Source organism: Octopus bimaculoides, chromosome 24, assembly GCF_046866305.1.
Source record: "Octopus bimaculoides isolate indiv1 chromosome 24, ASM4686630v1, whole genome shotgun sequence".
NCBI classification, from domain to species: Eukaryota; Metazoa; Mollusca; class Cephalopoda; order Octopoda; family Octopodidae; genus Octopus; species Octopus bimaculoides.
In genome coordinates, this window is record NC_142951.1 from 9,890,676 (window position 1) to 9,908,175 (window position 17,500).

General features: G+C 34.6%; 1 protein-coding gene across 6 annotated transcripts in view; it reads left to right on the forward strand.

Annotated features, from left to right (window-relative positions):
• Positions 1-17,500, forward strand: part of LOC106867469 (uncharacterized) — a 1,580,514-nt gene that overhangs the window by 1,560,907 nt on the left and 2,107 nt on the right. For 5 of the 6 annotated variants that reach the window (XM_089341338.1, XM_089341340.1, XM_089341337.1 and 2 more), the window contains one exon: positions 8,262-17,500. This exon is cut by the window's right edge and continues 2,107 nt beyond it. In XM_089341338.1, the coding sequence (XP_089197464.1) occupies positions 8,262-8,436 (175 nt within the window). In that variant the 3' untranslated portion in view covers positions 8,437-17,500. The remainder of the gene's footprint in view (positions 1-8,261) is intronic. The other variant, XR_016238261.1, reaches the window with a different exon arrangement.

The following is a 17,500-nucleotide window of genomic DNA, read 5'->3' on the forward strand; positions in this document are numbered from 1 at the left end:
ATACACATATATATATATATACATACATATATATATACATACATATATATATATACATATATATATATACATACATATATATATATATATACATACATATATATACATACATATATATATATATACATACATATATATACATACATATATATATATACATACATATATATATATACATACATATATATATACATACATAATATATACATACATATATATACATACATATATATATATACATATATATATACATACATATATATACATACATATATATATATATACATACATATATATACATACATATATATACATACATATATATATACATACATATATATATACATACATATATATATATACATACATATATATATATATATACATATATATATATATATACATACATATATATACATACATATATATATATACATACATATATATACATACATATATATATATACATACATATATATATATACATACATATATATATATATACATACATATATATATATACATATATATATACATACATATATATATATATATATATACATACATATATATATACACATACATACATATATATATACATATATATATATATATACATACATATATATATATATACATACATACATATATATATACACATACATACATATATATATACATACATACATATATATACATACATACATATATAGTTTTGTTTGCGCTTTTCCCTCCGGTTTTTTGTTCTATGTGTGCCATAAATATCGCCATCCGTTTAGAGAAAAATTTGTAGTTTAGAATCAGTAGTTCTTTGACTGCTATTTCTAAATTTTCAGTATGTTGGAGAAGCAACTCAATGCTAATCCCTGTATATTTATGATGATAAATGGTTTTACCGATAAAGGTTTTTTCATACTGAACTACTTGGCAAAATTGTTAATTATTAATTCTATTATTAATTGACGATTCCCTGCCCTTATTCTTGTATATTTTATATATACATATATATATATATATATATATACATATATACATAAGTCCTGGGGTTGATTTGTTCATCTAAAGATGGTGCTCCAGCATGGCTGCAGTGAAATGACTGAAACAAGTAAAAGATTAAAGAGAGTATGTACACACACATACACTCTGTCTGTCTGTCCCTCCCTATGTCTGTCTCTCTCTAATTCATTCAACTTTTACAAGGAAGGGGATTTCAGTCATGTCGATGTTTCATCTTGTTTGCCTTCGCGACACAGACTGCTGAGGGTCAGCTTATCAAAACCTCAAAGTCACCGTCTCATAGTTAATTTTTTTTTTCCATGTAAAATGTTTTAATAAACATGAACTCTATTAAAACAAAATGTATTGAACAATTTATCAGATTAATATTAAACTGTTCCCATGTAGAATTTGACATGAAAGCAAATATTAATATAAGGAGAGGCTATGTGGTAGATAGCTTGCTTACCAACTACATGGTTCCGGGTTCAGTCCCATAGCATGGCACCTTGGGCAAGTGTCTTCTACTGTAGCCTCGGGCCGACCAAAGCCTTGTGAGTGAATTCAGTTGATGGAAACTGAAAGAAGCCTGTTATATATATATATATATATATATATATATATATATATATATATATATATATATACATACATATATATATATATATATATATATATATATATATACATACATATATATATATATATATATATATATATATATACATATATATATATATACATGTGTGTGTGTATGTGTATGTTTGTCCCCCCCCAAACATCGCTTGAGAACCAATGTTGGTGTGTTTATGTCCATGTAACTTAGCAGTTCAGCAAAAGTGATCGATAGAATTAGTACTATGCTTACAAAGAATAAGTCCTGGGGTTGATTTGTTCGACTAAAAGTGGTGCTGCAGCATGGCCATAGTTAAATGACTGGAACAAAAAAAAAAAAGAATATAAGAATACATGTGTGTGTGTGTGTGTGTGTGTGTGTGTGTGAGAGCACAATATACAGGAAGGACATCTGACTACAAAATATTACCTCAGTAATATATACTTGTCTAGAAAATAAAAATAATTGTAAAATTGCACAAATGATGCTCTCACACAGACATATTTGAGGGTAAATACATGTTGAGGGTGCTGTTAAGCTCCATGTTTGAAAGCATGGAGTTGATGTGACATCAAGCATTGAATCAGGTGTGAAGAAGTTTTGGCTCCTTCTATGGCCACCTATGATGGAGGCCATGGAACTCTGGTACAACAGCAGGAGCTTTGACAAGTCTAATATTGCAACTCTGGGCCAGATGTTTCATGGCTGTTCTTGCTACCCGACTCGTCCTCCCTCTTGAACCAGATCTAATGGTTTACTTTCTAAGCCAGTATTTGTTACATGGTAACAAGAATATCTCTTAACAACTAAACATCACGATTTGGACTCTGTATATCTTCCTTCTTCATCAACTCCTCTAAAGAAGAAATAAAGGGTCTAATCACATAGGAACCATGAAGTGCAATCCAAACACACACAATCAAATTCTAAACACATCTTCCATTACAGTTTCAAGAGGATTAGCAACATCATAAAACCAACCTTCATATGGATTGATAGAAAACTGCATCTTTCTACCAGATAGGTGATCAATAAAAAAAAAATTATAAAAAATATGTGATTACGAAATGCAAAAATACATACAAATGAAAGAAAAATAATTATAACAAACACATCAACATTTCCTTTGCAAAATTGAGCTCATCGATCAAAATGCTGATAGTGTCAATGTGTTATATAATTGACTCATATTTCTGAAAACGAAAATGGCTACATATAAAATTCAGTATATATCGCAGCATTAGTTTAAAAGAAATTTGATTGGCTGTTACAAGATCAGCTCAATAGTGACTATACAATTATATATATATATGTGTATGTATATACACACACATACATACATGTGTCTGTGTGTCTATATGTGTGTATTTATCTGTATGTACGTAAATGGCATAGGTAAACACAGTTTGAAATTCAAAAGGAACAACAACAACAAAATATCTATTTACAAACCTCTTTTAGTGTATGTTGGTTGAATATGGTGCCTAGTTAAATTGATGTTTGTGCTTCCATGTAAATGTACACACAAAAAAACCTTGCATGCATAAGTACTAACACAGAGTAAATAAATATATGTTTGTGTGTGTGTGTGTGTGTGTGTGTGTGTGTGTGTGTGTGTGTGTGTGTGTGTGTATATATATATATATATATATATATATATATATATATAGTCTCATGTAGTAAACTTACATATGCACCATACATCCATATATAGATTTATAAAAATGCACATATATGCACACATACATATGAATGTATGTATATGTATATATATATATATCCATGCACATGAATATATATAGATGTACACATATGAATGTATGTATATATGTGCATAAATATATATGTATATATGTGCAAATATATATGTACGTATATATATATATGTGCATATACATGTATGTGCATATGTATGTATATATATGTATATATATATATATATATATATATGGGCTTATACATGTACGTGCACACATATATATGTATATATATATATATGTATGTATGGTAGAGCAAAGATATGGTAATATCCTCCCTTACAAAAAAGGCTGTGCCTTGTCAGAAGCAATTAAGGTCGTTTTTCTTTTTATTGAATGATATTTTTTACTTCCTTAGAATTCTATTGGAGGCTGATTGTAACTACTACTTATCTAATACCCCTTCTGTATTGTATTAATATGTGTGCTTGTGTGTGTACTAGCCCCAGTCAAACCGTCCAACCCCTGCCAGCATGGACAACGGGCGCTAAATGATAATGATCATATATATATATATATATATATATATATAATTTGTAGTGCAGTAGGCAGTGTGTCAGTCTCATGAGTAAGCAACTTATGTTAAGGAATCTAAAAGTCTTGAGTTCAATCCTCACCTGGGGCACATCATTTGAAATTTTTCGTCATAGGTGCAGGAGTGGCTGTGTGGTAAAATAGCTCGCTTGCCAACTACATGGTTCCGGGTTCAGTCCCACTGCACAGCACTTTGGTCAAGTGTCTTCTTCTATAGCCTCGGTTCTACCAAAGCCTTGTGAGTGGATTTGGGAGACAGAAACTGAAAGAAGCCTGTTGTATGTAATATATATATATATATATATATATATATAATGTGTGTGTGTCTAACATCACTTGAAAACTGATGCTGGTGCGCTTACATCCCCTTAAGTTAGCAGTTCAGCAAAAGAAACTGATAGAATAAGTACGAGGCTTACAAAGAATAAGTCCTGGGGTTGATTTACTAGACTAAAGGCAGTGCTCCAGAATGGCCGCAGTCAAATGACAAACAAGAAATAAAAGAAAACACAAGAATATAGGCGTAGGAGTGGCTGTGTGGTAAGTAGTTTGCTAATGAACCACATGGTTCTGGGTTCAGTCCCACTGCATGGCACCTTCGTTCCATAAATATTAATATGACACTGTTGATAATGAAGAGTGTCTATCTATTTATCTCTGTTTATATGTACATCTGTTTGTGTATATATATATATGTATATATATGTTTGCATGTATGCCTGTATAAATACACATTGCTTTATATATACATTCAGTGTTAAATGTTTCCTCATTCTCTCTAATTTTTCGCTCTTTTTATAAGTATGTGCGTGTGTACGTGTATGCGTGTGTGTGTGTTGCTTTTTAAATTTAATTGTATAAGCTTGCCTATTCACTCTATGTTTTAAATATTTGCTTAATTATGGTTTGCATGTTGCTTTACACACACACACACATACACATGTATATATATGTATATGCGGCGGTGCACCAGCATGGCCGCAGCTCTAAGCTGAAACTATAAACACAAAAAAATCCCGTAAACCCTCGAGTATAATCCGCATTTTTTCCCCAAAATTTAAAGGTCAAAATCCCTAGTGCGTACTATATACGAGGTCAAAAATGAAAAATATTTTCTAAGCAATGTCCGAGTCTCTATTTGCTGTACAGCAATGTTTATTCAGACGCATTTTGTGATGTCAGGCACGAAAATACCTGAAGCTAATACCTTAAGCTATATTTATTTTTCACTGACATTATTACTGTGTTATTTCTTTATTTTCTGCAAACAAAGGGCACAAAAAAGCTACATGTTTGCATTATGTTATATATACACTAATAATAAAGGACGTTACCGTATATATGTTTACAAACCAAGGACGTTATATAAGCCTCTTTCACTCAAGTTAGATAAGGGGTGCGTATTATACACAAGGTTTAGGTTTTTCAGAGATACAGCCCCCTAAAAATCCCCTGCATATTATACTTAAAGGCGAACTATACTCGAGGATTTACGGTATATATATATATATATATATATATATATATATATATGTATATACTCATCTAATAATCTATATAAAAAGGTAAGTCTTCTTCTAAATATTTTTTCAACATCAGAAATTAGATGTGATGATTAGGGACGTATCAAATATTAAATGTTAGTTTACATTATTCTGTAGGTGAGAGAATAAGGGAGACAATTTTGAGCATTTTCAATAATTAACTTACCTCAGCAAGGTTATTGCCTTCATCATGAATTTTCCAATAGATTTCTCATATGTATACTTATTTTTTTCTAATTGTTTAATTTCATTTAAACACTACAAGAGCTAATTAAACGTATATCAATATTAAGATTGACTTTTAACCATCTGTTCTCATATCATCTACACTAATTTATGATTCAGCTGCTAAGAAATAGCAATCGCTATCTAAATCAGTCAGAAACTATAAACATGTATTTTTATATATAAATACACCCATCTACATATATGGTCATTCATATATATATATATATATATATATATATATATATATATATATGGGAGAATGTACGAAAAAACAACAACAGACGAGGACAGGTGGTGTAAATAACAAAAGGATGTATTAGTATGACGCTCGGGAATACGGAAAGTCTTTGACGTTTCGAGCTACGCTCTTCAACAGAAAGAATACGGAGACAAGGAGAAAAACACGGAGAAAAAAAATTGAATAGTGTTCAGTCAACGGTCAATCATAATAATGGCTGACCGGAAGTTAGAAATTCTTTTTTCAGGAGAGCTAAGAAAAGGGGGAGATAACAAACGGTGATCAAAGAACGAGGGGATGTGTGTGTGGGAGAAAGAATGCTGGTGATCTTGACGTATGTAGTGTGAAAATGGGGAGGGGAGAAAGGAGTTGGTCAGTTGTAGTGTGTGCATGGTGTGATGCGAGGGTATTTGTGTGATGTGATGTGAGGGTGTTGGGAGGTGGGGAAGGCATAGGTGGAGTGTGGGTTAGACTGAGGGTGGGGTAGAGTTAGGGGTATGTGGGTAGGGGTGGGGTATGTGGGTAGGGGTGGGTGGTGGGTGTAAGGAATTGGATGGGGTGGGAAGGTAGAGTAGAAGTGTGTTGGGTGTGTGGTGGGATGAGCTTATTAGGGGGTGTTGACGATGAAGGGGAAGGGGAAGGGGGATGTAAGAGAGGGGGAGGGTGGGTATGGAAGGGGAGAGAAAGAGAGGAGAGAGTGTGGGTATAAGAGAGGGAAGGTGGATGTGAGAGAGGGGGGGGGAAGGTGGGTATGGGGAGAAAGAAAGAGAGGAAGAGAGTGAGAGAGAAGAGAGGGAAAGAGAGAAGAGAGTAAGAGAGAGGAGAGAAAGAGTAGGGGTGGTAGGAGGGAGGGTGGGGGAGAGAGGCAGGAGGAGTGGGTTAGATGAAGAGGGGAGGGGAGTTGAGCCCATGTGGGGCAAAAGAGCAAAGAGAGAAGATTAATCCCTGTTCACTGCGCAAACGGGAGTCCGGATGGCCCCTGTGCATGGACAATCCAAACACGGACAGGTGTTGCTGCAAGGAGTGGCTGGCAGAACGGAAGTGGCGTGACACCGGGGTGTCATTGCCAACGTTGATGCCTCGGTGGTGTTCCGCGAATCGGTCGGCCAGGCGGCGCCCCGTTTGTCCGATGTACAGAGAATGGCAGAGAGAGCAGGAGATGCAATAGATGATGTTGGTAGAAGTGCAGGTGAAGGAGTCGGTGATGCGAAAGGGTCGATGATGGGTGCTGGTGAGGAGGGTGGTGTTGGAGAGGTAAGGGCAAGTGCGGCAGCGTGGGCGGGAGCAAGGGAACGAGCCAGGTTGGGAGGTTATGGTCATATATATATATATGACCATATATGTATGTATGTATATATATATATATATATATATATATATATATATATACATATATGGTCATATATATATATATATATATACACATACATATATGGTCATATATATATATATATATATATAATGTATGCATGTATGTACCATCATCATTAAAATTGATTTTAACCATCCATTCTCATACTATCTACATCAATTTTGCTACAACTGGTAAGCAATAGCAATTGCTATTTAAAGCAGTCACAAACTGTATATGCATATATATATATATGCACCCAGTTATGTCTGTGTGTATACAGGCACTCGCAGATACACACACATATATTAGTGAAAGCATGTAGCTTAGTAGTTAGAGGTATTCGGCTCACTGTCATGAGTTCAGTTCCTGGTGACGTGTTGTGTCCTTGAGCAAGACAATTTATTTCACGTTGCTCCAGTCCACTCAGCTGGCAAAAATGAGTTGTACCTGTATTTCAAATGGGCCAGCATTGTCAAACTACGTTAACCCATTACCTCCCATAATTCTATTAACTGGAATTTTTTTAATGAAACTTTGATTTCTAGCATAAAGCAGCCTTAGAAACAAGCTGGAATAATCAAAATAACATTTCAAAATAACATTTCAAAATAACATTTCAAAATAACATTTTAAATAGAAATAAGCAAGATATTGGGTGAAAAATTAGCAAACCTCATTTGAATATCAGAGAAATATACCTCGTAGATATAGCAAAAAGGTTAGATATGTGTAAATATTGACAGATAATTAAGAAATTTGTAATTTTTAAGTGATCTCACATGAGATCACTGATAGGTAATGGGTTAAGGGTACACATGTCTGTGGAGTGCTCAGCCACTTGCACGTTATATATATATATATATATATATATATATATATATATATATATATGCAGATATTTATAGTTATATGTTATATATGAATATGACATGATTTTACTTCACATTTTTATTATTTGTTTATCTACAATGTTTGTTGTTTTTTTCCATTTCAGTGCACGGAAGAGGCCAGTTCCGTACCACCGACCCACACCACCTACACCAAGTTCTTTGAGCAGCTTTTCTTACCGATCCTACAGCAGATCTCGAAGTCCATCTCGAGAATTGAGTTGTAGTCGGAGTCGCAGCCGTAGTCACAGCCACAGCAGATGTTACAGTCGCGGCCGCTAGAAGTGAGGGGGGGAATGAAAGAGAGAGAGAGAGGGGGGGGAGATCGAAGCATACGCAAAAGACAAATGAGGAGGGGGAGGAGGAAGAGGTAGTGAAGGGGTTAAGAGAGAAAGAGGAAGGAAGGATTAAACGAGTGGGTTTGAGAGAAGCAGAGAGGGAGAGAGAGAATGTGAGTGGAGAAATACAAGACTGGGACCAAGTTATAAGTCAATGAGTGAGACCATGATATTTCACCAGAAAGAGAGAGAGAGAGAGAGAGAGAGAGAGAGAGAAAGAGAGAGAGAGAGAGAGAAAGAAAGAGAGAGAGAGAGTTAGTGGAAGAGGGAATGAAGATGTGTGAGTGTGTATATTTGCATATGTGCGTGTGTGTATGTACATGTGTGTGTATATATATATAAATGTATGTACATGTATATATATTTATATGTATGCATGTATATATATATATATATATATATATATACATGTGCATGTATATTTATATATATATATAAAAATTAACATGTATATATGAATAAATGTACGTATGCATGCATGTATATATAAATGTATGTACATGTATATATGAATGTATATATGTATATTTATATGTATGCATGTATATATATATATATATATATAAATGTACATATGAATGAATGTATGTATGTATGTATGTATATTTATATGTAAGCATGTGTATATATATTTATATGTAAGCATGTGTATGTGTATATATATATATATATATATATATATATATATATATATATATATATATATATATATATATATATATATATATATATATATATATATAAGTATAGACGCTTACAAGTAGTGAAAGGGAGAAAGTGAGAGTTAGTAAAAGAATAAAAAACTGAAAAATAAAAATGGATTTTAAATGTGTGTGAAAGAGAAAGAGTATGAGTAAGAGAGAGAGGGAGTACGAGCGATGGTCTGAGTGAGAGAAAGATCCATATATATATATATATATATATATATATATATATATATATATATATATATATATATATATGTATGGTGTATGTGTGAGAAAGAAAGAATTTGGGAGCAATACCCATGACATAAGCCAGTATGCTACAGATTTCACAGATTGTATAAAGAAGATTATTATAAGGCATTGTTGCATTTGCGGGGATAAGTCTTCCGCCCTCGCTGAGTCCGTCTGTCTGTTTGGTAGAGCAGAGCATGATCAGACTCTCTCGATATTCCAAACATTAAATGAATCTTATTGTCTTTGGCCCTCCACACACACACACACATACATACATACATGTACACACACCCTCTGCACTAAGTCATTCTAATTTCTTATGATGTTATTAATTAATTAATTAATTATACTAACTGCAAACCTGTCCATGACAATAAATGATTATTATAATCATTACTACTGCTATTAGAATATGAAGAATTATCATACCAGATAAATCAGATTATCCTTAATATTAACATTAGTTAAGCCGGCGAGCTGGCAGAAACGTTAGCACACTGGGCAAAATGCTTAGCAGTATTTCGTCTGCCGTTAGGTTCTGAGTTCGAATTCCGCCGAGGTTGACTTTGCCTTTCATCCTTTCGGAGTCGATAAATTAAGTACCAGTTACGTACTGGGGTCGATGTAATCGACTTAATCCCTTTGTTTGTCCTTGTTTGCCCCCTCTATGTTTAGCCCCTTGTATGCAGTAAAGAAATATAAAACGTTAACATACCAGGCGAAATGCTTAGTGGTATTTCGTCTGCCGTTACATTCTGAGTTCAAATTCCGCCGAGGTCGATTTTGCTTTCATCCTTTCAGGGGCGATAAATTAAGTACCAGATGCATACTGGGGTCGATCTAATCGACTGTCCCAAAATTTCGGGTCTTGTGCCTAGAATAGAAAAGAATCGTTAGCACACTAGGGAAAAATGCTTCAGAGCTTCACATTCATCTTTACGTTTTGAGTTCAAATTCCACTGAGGTCAACTTTGCCTTTCATCCTTTTGGGGTCAGTAAATTAAGTACCAGTTGAGTACTGGGGTTGATGTAATTGACTTAACCCATTCCCAGGACTTGTTGGCTTTCTGCCAAAATTTAAAACCAATGTTAATAGCAGTAAACATTCTACTACTACTAATAATAAAAATGATAATTTTTGTTTGTAGGAAAAGTTTCAATAATAATAATACAAATAATTTATTTTATTTGCTGCAGGGCATCAGATGAGGTGCATATTACTAGGATGGTTTACAATTTGTGTATTGGGGTTTACATAAAAATAAGGGGAACTAATGGGAAGGGAGCATGAAATGGGATGAAAATATGCATGGTATACAAAGTATGTGACCATATGAATGATGCAGTCTTCCTGATACAGGAGAACTTCCATTAGGGCCAATCAAAGAATCTCACAGATATAGTGATCACCCTGGCAGCTAAAGACACACCCCTTGCTCAGCTGTTGTCTTCCAAACTCCAGCTGCATACTCAGAGTGGGCCCATTCACCCTGACCGTTTTTACTGCAAACACCTACTTTTTGTCCAATTCGCTGGGAGAGAGAGAGAGAGAGAGGGAGCACGTAACTCTTCTGGCACAAGGCCAGCAATTTGTGGGGAAAGGAGCTAGTCAATAATAACATACACCAGTATGTGACTGGTACCTTACTTTGACCTTTGGAGGGATGAAAAGGAAAGTACCTGAATTAACGATAATAATAATAAAGATGATGATAATTATAACACCAACTTGAATAATAATAATAATAATAATAATAATGATAATAATAACAACACCAACTTGAATGATAGTAATAATGATGATAATAATAATTACAATAATTAAATTCAAATTACGATGAATGTAAACAAACGAAGTTTGCTTTAGAAGCGTTGAGATGTCTTAGAAAGTTGAAGAAGTGATTTTTAAATTCTGAAATGCAGGATAATGCTAATAATATAGCCTGAACAGGATAAGCTAAATAATGATAAGACCAACATGAACTTCTAAGTTGAGGTCTCTGGGTGAAACTCGGAGTCAACTTGTGCAAATACAAAGCAAAAGTCAAATATAATAATAATAATAATAATGGTAGTGGGGATAATGACATGTATGCACGTACACAAATATTTTATATATGTAGATATATTAATATATGTGTGATGTGTCTTGAAGATTCCAATGAAAGGCATCCAACCGAAGAAACTATGTCAAAACAGACAAAGCTTGGTGCAGTTCTCTGGTTCATCAGTGCGTATCAAACTGTCCAACCCATACCAGCATGGAAAGCAGATGTTAAATGATGGTGGTGATGGTCGCCAGTAATACCGTCGAGAAATGTTAATATTCTAAATATTCACAACAGATGCTTAGACTCCTTTTGAAGTACTCAGTAGAGCAAGTGGCTTACCCAAAAGAATACTCTCTGGTATGTTCTAAATTTTATTCAATCTTCAATCTTAAGTTCAGCTTAAACCAAAGTTAAATACTAAAAAAAAAAAAAAAAAAAAAAATTGCCCCAGCAAAATGGCGGTACCCAGGCATGGCCACAGCTCATGAGCTGAAACTAGGTAAAACAAAAAAATGAAAAAATAACATAGGAGCTGCTATGTGGTTACAGGATTTGCTAGATATAGTAGTGAAGTCACTCTCAAAGCACTTTACATAATTAAGGGGTTGGGGAATCTAACACATAAGAAAATGCAGTCTGGGGACATAATATATATGTGAAATAAATTATGGGAAGGTCATAACTGGATTGCCTTTGATATTATGGTATGCTGCTCCATCGTAAGTGACTTGATGTAACTGTATTAATAACTAAAAATGGTGGTGGGGGGGGATATTTCGTTTGTTTTTCTGCAACTGGGAATCAAATATTGAATTTCCATAGTCTGGAGAAATGGCAGATCTTGTCAAATTATGGTTGTGAATCTACTGCAGTCATTGCTTTCACATTTCAACATATACATATGTACTGCTTGTCTGTTTATCTGTCTGTCTGTATGTCTGTCTATCTATCTTCATTTACCTAGCTCTATATCATGTATTTAATAATACATTAAAATGATGGCACTCCGTCAGTTATGATGACAAGGGTTCCAGTCGATCCGATCAATGGAACAACCTGCTCATGAAATTAATGTGCAAGTGGCTGAGTACTCCACAGACATAACGTAGTCCTCAGAGAGATTCAGTGTGATACAGAGTGTGACAAAGCTGGCCCTTTGAAATACAGGTACAACAGAAACAGGAAGAAAGAGTGAGAGAAAGTTGTGATGAAAGAGTACAGCAGGGTTCGCCACCACCCCTTGCCAGAATATTGTGGAGCTTTAAGTGTTTATGCTCAATAAACACTCACAACATCCAGTCTGGGAATTGAAACTGTGATCCTATGACTGCGAGTCCACTGCCCTAACCACTGGGCCATTGCGCCTCCACAATCCATTAAATACATACATATAAATTATTAACTACATGATATATATATATGTATATATTTTCATTTACGTAGCTTTATATCATATATTTACTAATCCTGTGTATGTATACATAATTACATAGCTTCATATGTATTTATTAATTCATTTGATATATATATATATATATATAGATAGATAGATAGTGAGAGAGAGATTAGTCCAAATATGTTTGGGACGTATTTGACCTGTACAAAGGTCAGATTCACCAATGTTTGCTATTGAAGAGGTTTCTCGTTTTAGGTAATGGATGTTGAAAAAAACATCAACAGGCATTTCAAGGTGCCCTCTTGCAGAAGCAGTGAATGCATTTCTTGCTTCCTGACTATTCTCCGCACCACATGCCACAGGGGAGAGAGAGACAGCCCTGAAATGTCTCTAGAACCTTTTGCTTCTATACAATAAACCAGTGTTAAAACATGAGCTAATAACGTACAACACCAGTCAAGGCTAGAACCAATTATTTTAGTAGGCATGTGAAAGCAGTGTTGTGAGTAAACAAACATTCAGCTTATTTCAGATATGGTGGAGAAATGCTCATTTACTGAGCTTTATATCATGTATGGAGTTATCCATTAATCTAATCCAGTTGTCAATTCTTCATCTCTTTAACCCTTTAGCAGTTAAACCAACAACATCCAGTCAAAATATTCTATGCGTTTTATCTTCAAAGCATCCAGATCTGACCTCTTATACTTACCCTACACTCTCATTCTAAAAACAAACAACCACATCATTTAAATCCCAAAGCTAAGAGATGATCCATGCGAATAAATAAGAATTACATTTGACAGAGTAATCTGAATGCTAAAAGAGTTAAACTCCAATCGAATATATTATTCATTGATCCTTTCCTTCATTCACTAATACTATTATTCCTTCATTCAGTTCTAGTGTCATTCTTTCATTCATCTAATCTTATATTCTATGGATATAATTCTCTCAATTTCTTAACACCTCAGATTAGTTATATATTTATTTCTTCATTTGTCAATAGAATAAATCCATACTAACATGAAATCCTCTACTTATTTATTCATTATTTCATTTATTTGTGTATTTATTCACCTATGTATCAAACCAAAGAATATCCCTCTTATCTCTTTAGTCACCAATCTAATTCTGTATATCATAATTTAACATCCATTTTCCATGCTGGCATGGGTTGGATGGACAGATTGACCAGAGCTAAAAAGCATGAGAGCTGCACGAGGTCCCAGTCTCATTTGGCTTGGTTTTTCATGGCTGGACACCCTTCCTAATGCTAGCCAACTTACGTGGCACAAGTAGTAGCTTCCTTGACCCTCATTTGGCCCATGGTCAAAGGCCTTGATGGTCATTACCCTCAGATTCTCTTGATGGCCTTCAACATGAAATAAATGTAAGAAGTGGCCAATGTGAAACTTTAGGGAAACCTTCTCCTAGCTGATTTATAAGATAGTGAAGGGATGGCTGTAATTCTTGGTTTTTAAGTTCAAATACAACCAAAGTTAGATGCAAAAAAAAAATAACATGAGCTAACAAAGATGCCTTGATATAATCAGAGGACCTGCTAGAACTACCAACCAAATCTAGTGTGGCCTAGTGGTTGAGGTGTTGTACTAAGTATCATAAGAACGTGGTTTCAATTTCTGGTGCAAGTAATGCATTGTACTGCTTACAAATGATTTCATGTTGCTCTGCAATCACTCTGAGATCTGATGCATAACTATGTGCAGCTAGATGGGTAATGTCGATTTGATAAACGGAGTAAGCTAGTGTGCAGCATGAACATTTGATTGCTATAAGCAAATCAACTGTGAGGGCTGTTCAGCAAGATATTACAGAACCACTGTTTGTCAATTATGACATGAGAGTCCACCATGTCTATCCAGCTATGACCATCCTATTGGATTCTCCTTTCAGGTGGAGCATATCGTGGACTGCAACACCTAATAATTTTCTTACACACACACACACACACACACACACACACACACACACACACACACACACACACACACACACACACACACACACACTGCCACATCTAATAGGGTTTTTAAAACAAATATATATATATGTATGTATGTATGTATGTATATATATATATATATATATATATATATATATATATATATATATGTATATATATATATATATGCATGTATGTATGTACACATGTGTTTAAAAAAACTTATTAGATGTTGCAGTCCAGTATATGCTACACCTGAAAAGAAAATACAATAGGCTGGCCATAACTAGAATGCCCTTGACTCTACATAGGTGTGCTTGATGAGAGAGAAAGATAGATAGCGAGACAGATAGATAAAGAGAGAGACAGATAGATAGATAGATAGATAGATAGATAGATAGAGAGAGATGGGAAACTTTGGAGAATCCTCTCTCAGTTGATCTGCAAATACAGCAAAAAGATGGCTGCAATTTGCCAGGGACTTTGTGTACTTTGTTTTACAACACCCTGAATTTTACCAGCACCCAAGTCAAATCAGGGAACAAAACTCGTGAAAGTATGAAATGTGAGAATCCTTCCAGGGATCACAGTCAAAACTTTTCATGGAAGACAGCAGTGCTATGACTGCTGATGAATTTAGTAGACAAACGATGAAATGGTGGTATGAGACACACCTTTCCACATCAAGTCTAAATGCAAGTGCAGCTTGTAGTCGATAGATGATGATGCTGATTAGACTAATATCCATTCTTTATGGGTTTTATTTAGTAATCTCTTAATCTCTCAGCTCTTCAATATAATCCTCTACCTTGCTATATATATATATATTAAAGAGATTTGTTGTGTAAGGCTGGAACAGCGTGAGAAGGTACTGCTCATATTGTTCTGGCCTTACACATCAAATCTTTTGAAAGTTACACCACACAATACTTCACTAAGACTATTCTACTTTAATATATATATATATATATATATATATATATATATATATATATATTATACTTTTATTTATTTTGCTTCCTAATTCATTCACACATCAATTCATCTGTATAATATTCTATTTCCTCCTGTGTATATAATCCTCTGATTATCTGTCCGTCTATTCATATAATTATTTATTCGTTCATAAAATCATTAATGAATCTAATACATACACATGCTCCTGATCTATTTGCATATATATATATATATATATATATATATATATATATATATATATATGTACGTAGATGTCTATGGAAGAATCTACCACCACAGCCCTCCCAGGAATAATGGAGAAAGGAGCTGGCCATATATATATATATATATATATATATATATATATATATGGGAGAATATACAAATAATAACAACAGACGAGGACAGGTGGTGTAAATAACAAAAGGATGTATTAGTATGACGCTCGGGAATACGGAAAGTCTTTGACGTTTCGAGCTACGCTCTTCAACAGAAAGAATACGGAGACAAGGAGAAAAACACGGAGAAAAAAAATTTAATAGTGTTCAGTCAACGGTCAATCATTATATATAAGGTGATCTAATTCTCTGATAGATTTTTGCCATATCTTCTCCATGTGTGCTCCCAGTGCAAGAGGCAAAGCTCTGTCATACTGACTTGTCCTTTGAGTGACGCAGTGCTCCCCCTGATTCCATCTCAGTACGTACATATGAACTAAGAATGCGAGCTAGACCTTTAGCATTCATGGTCACACTTCAATGTCATTTTAGGAGAAAGTAGTCAGTCAATTGGCTGGAAATAGTAGCCAAGTCAATCGTTAAATTACAGTCTTGAAAAATGCAGGTCACATTTGAAAACGTAGGCCTTAGATTCTTTTTTTTTTCACTTGTTTCAGTCATTTTGACTGCGGCCATGCTGGAGCACTGCCTTTAGTCGAGCAAATCAACCCCAGGACTTATTCTTTGTAAGCCTACTACTTATTCTATCGGTCTATTTTGCCGAACTGCTAAGTTACGGGGACGTAAACACACCACCATCGGTTGTCAAGCGATGTTGGGGAACAAACACAGACACACAAACACACACACACACATACACACACACACACACACACATACATATATATATATATATATACGACAGGTTTCTTTCAGTTTCTGTCTACCAAATCCACTCAAGGCCCAAGGCTATAACAGAACACACTTGCCCAAGGTGCCACGCAGTGGGACTGAACCCAGAATCATGTGGTTGGTAAGCAAGCTACTTACCACACAGTACAAATACATAAATAATTAAGATAGGATGTTTTCAAATGGAATACCTTTCATCAAATGTCTGTTCAACTAGAAATGACCTGTGGTTAAATAACAACAACCAACTGGCACTCCATCGTTGACTTCCTCAATGGAACAGCCAGCCTGAAATTAGTGTACAAATGGCTGAGTACTCCACAGACATGTGTACCTTTAATGTAGTTCTCAGGGAGATTCAATGTGACACAGAATGTGACAAGGCTGGCCCCTTTGAATTACAGGTACACTGGAGCAACGTGAAATAAAGTGTCCTTGCTCAGAGACACAATGTGCCATAGGAGTTAAACTCATGACCTTACGTTTGTGTGCAAAATACTCTAACCACTCAGCCACGCACCTTCACAGACAACCTACATGCATATCGACATATACATGATGCATACG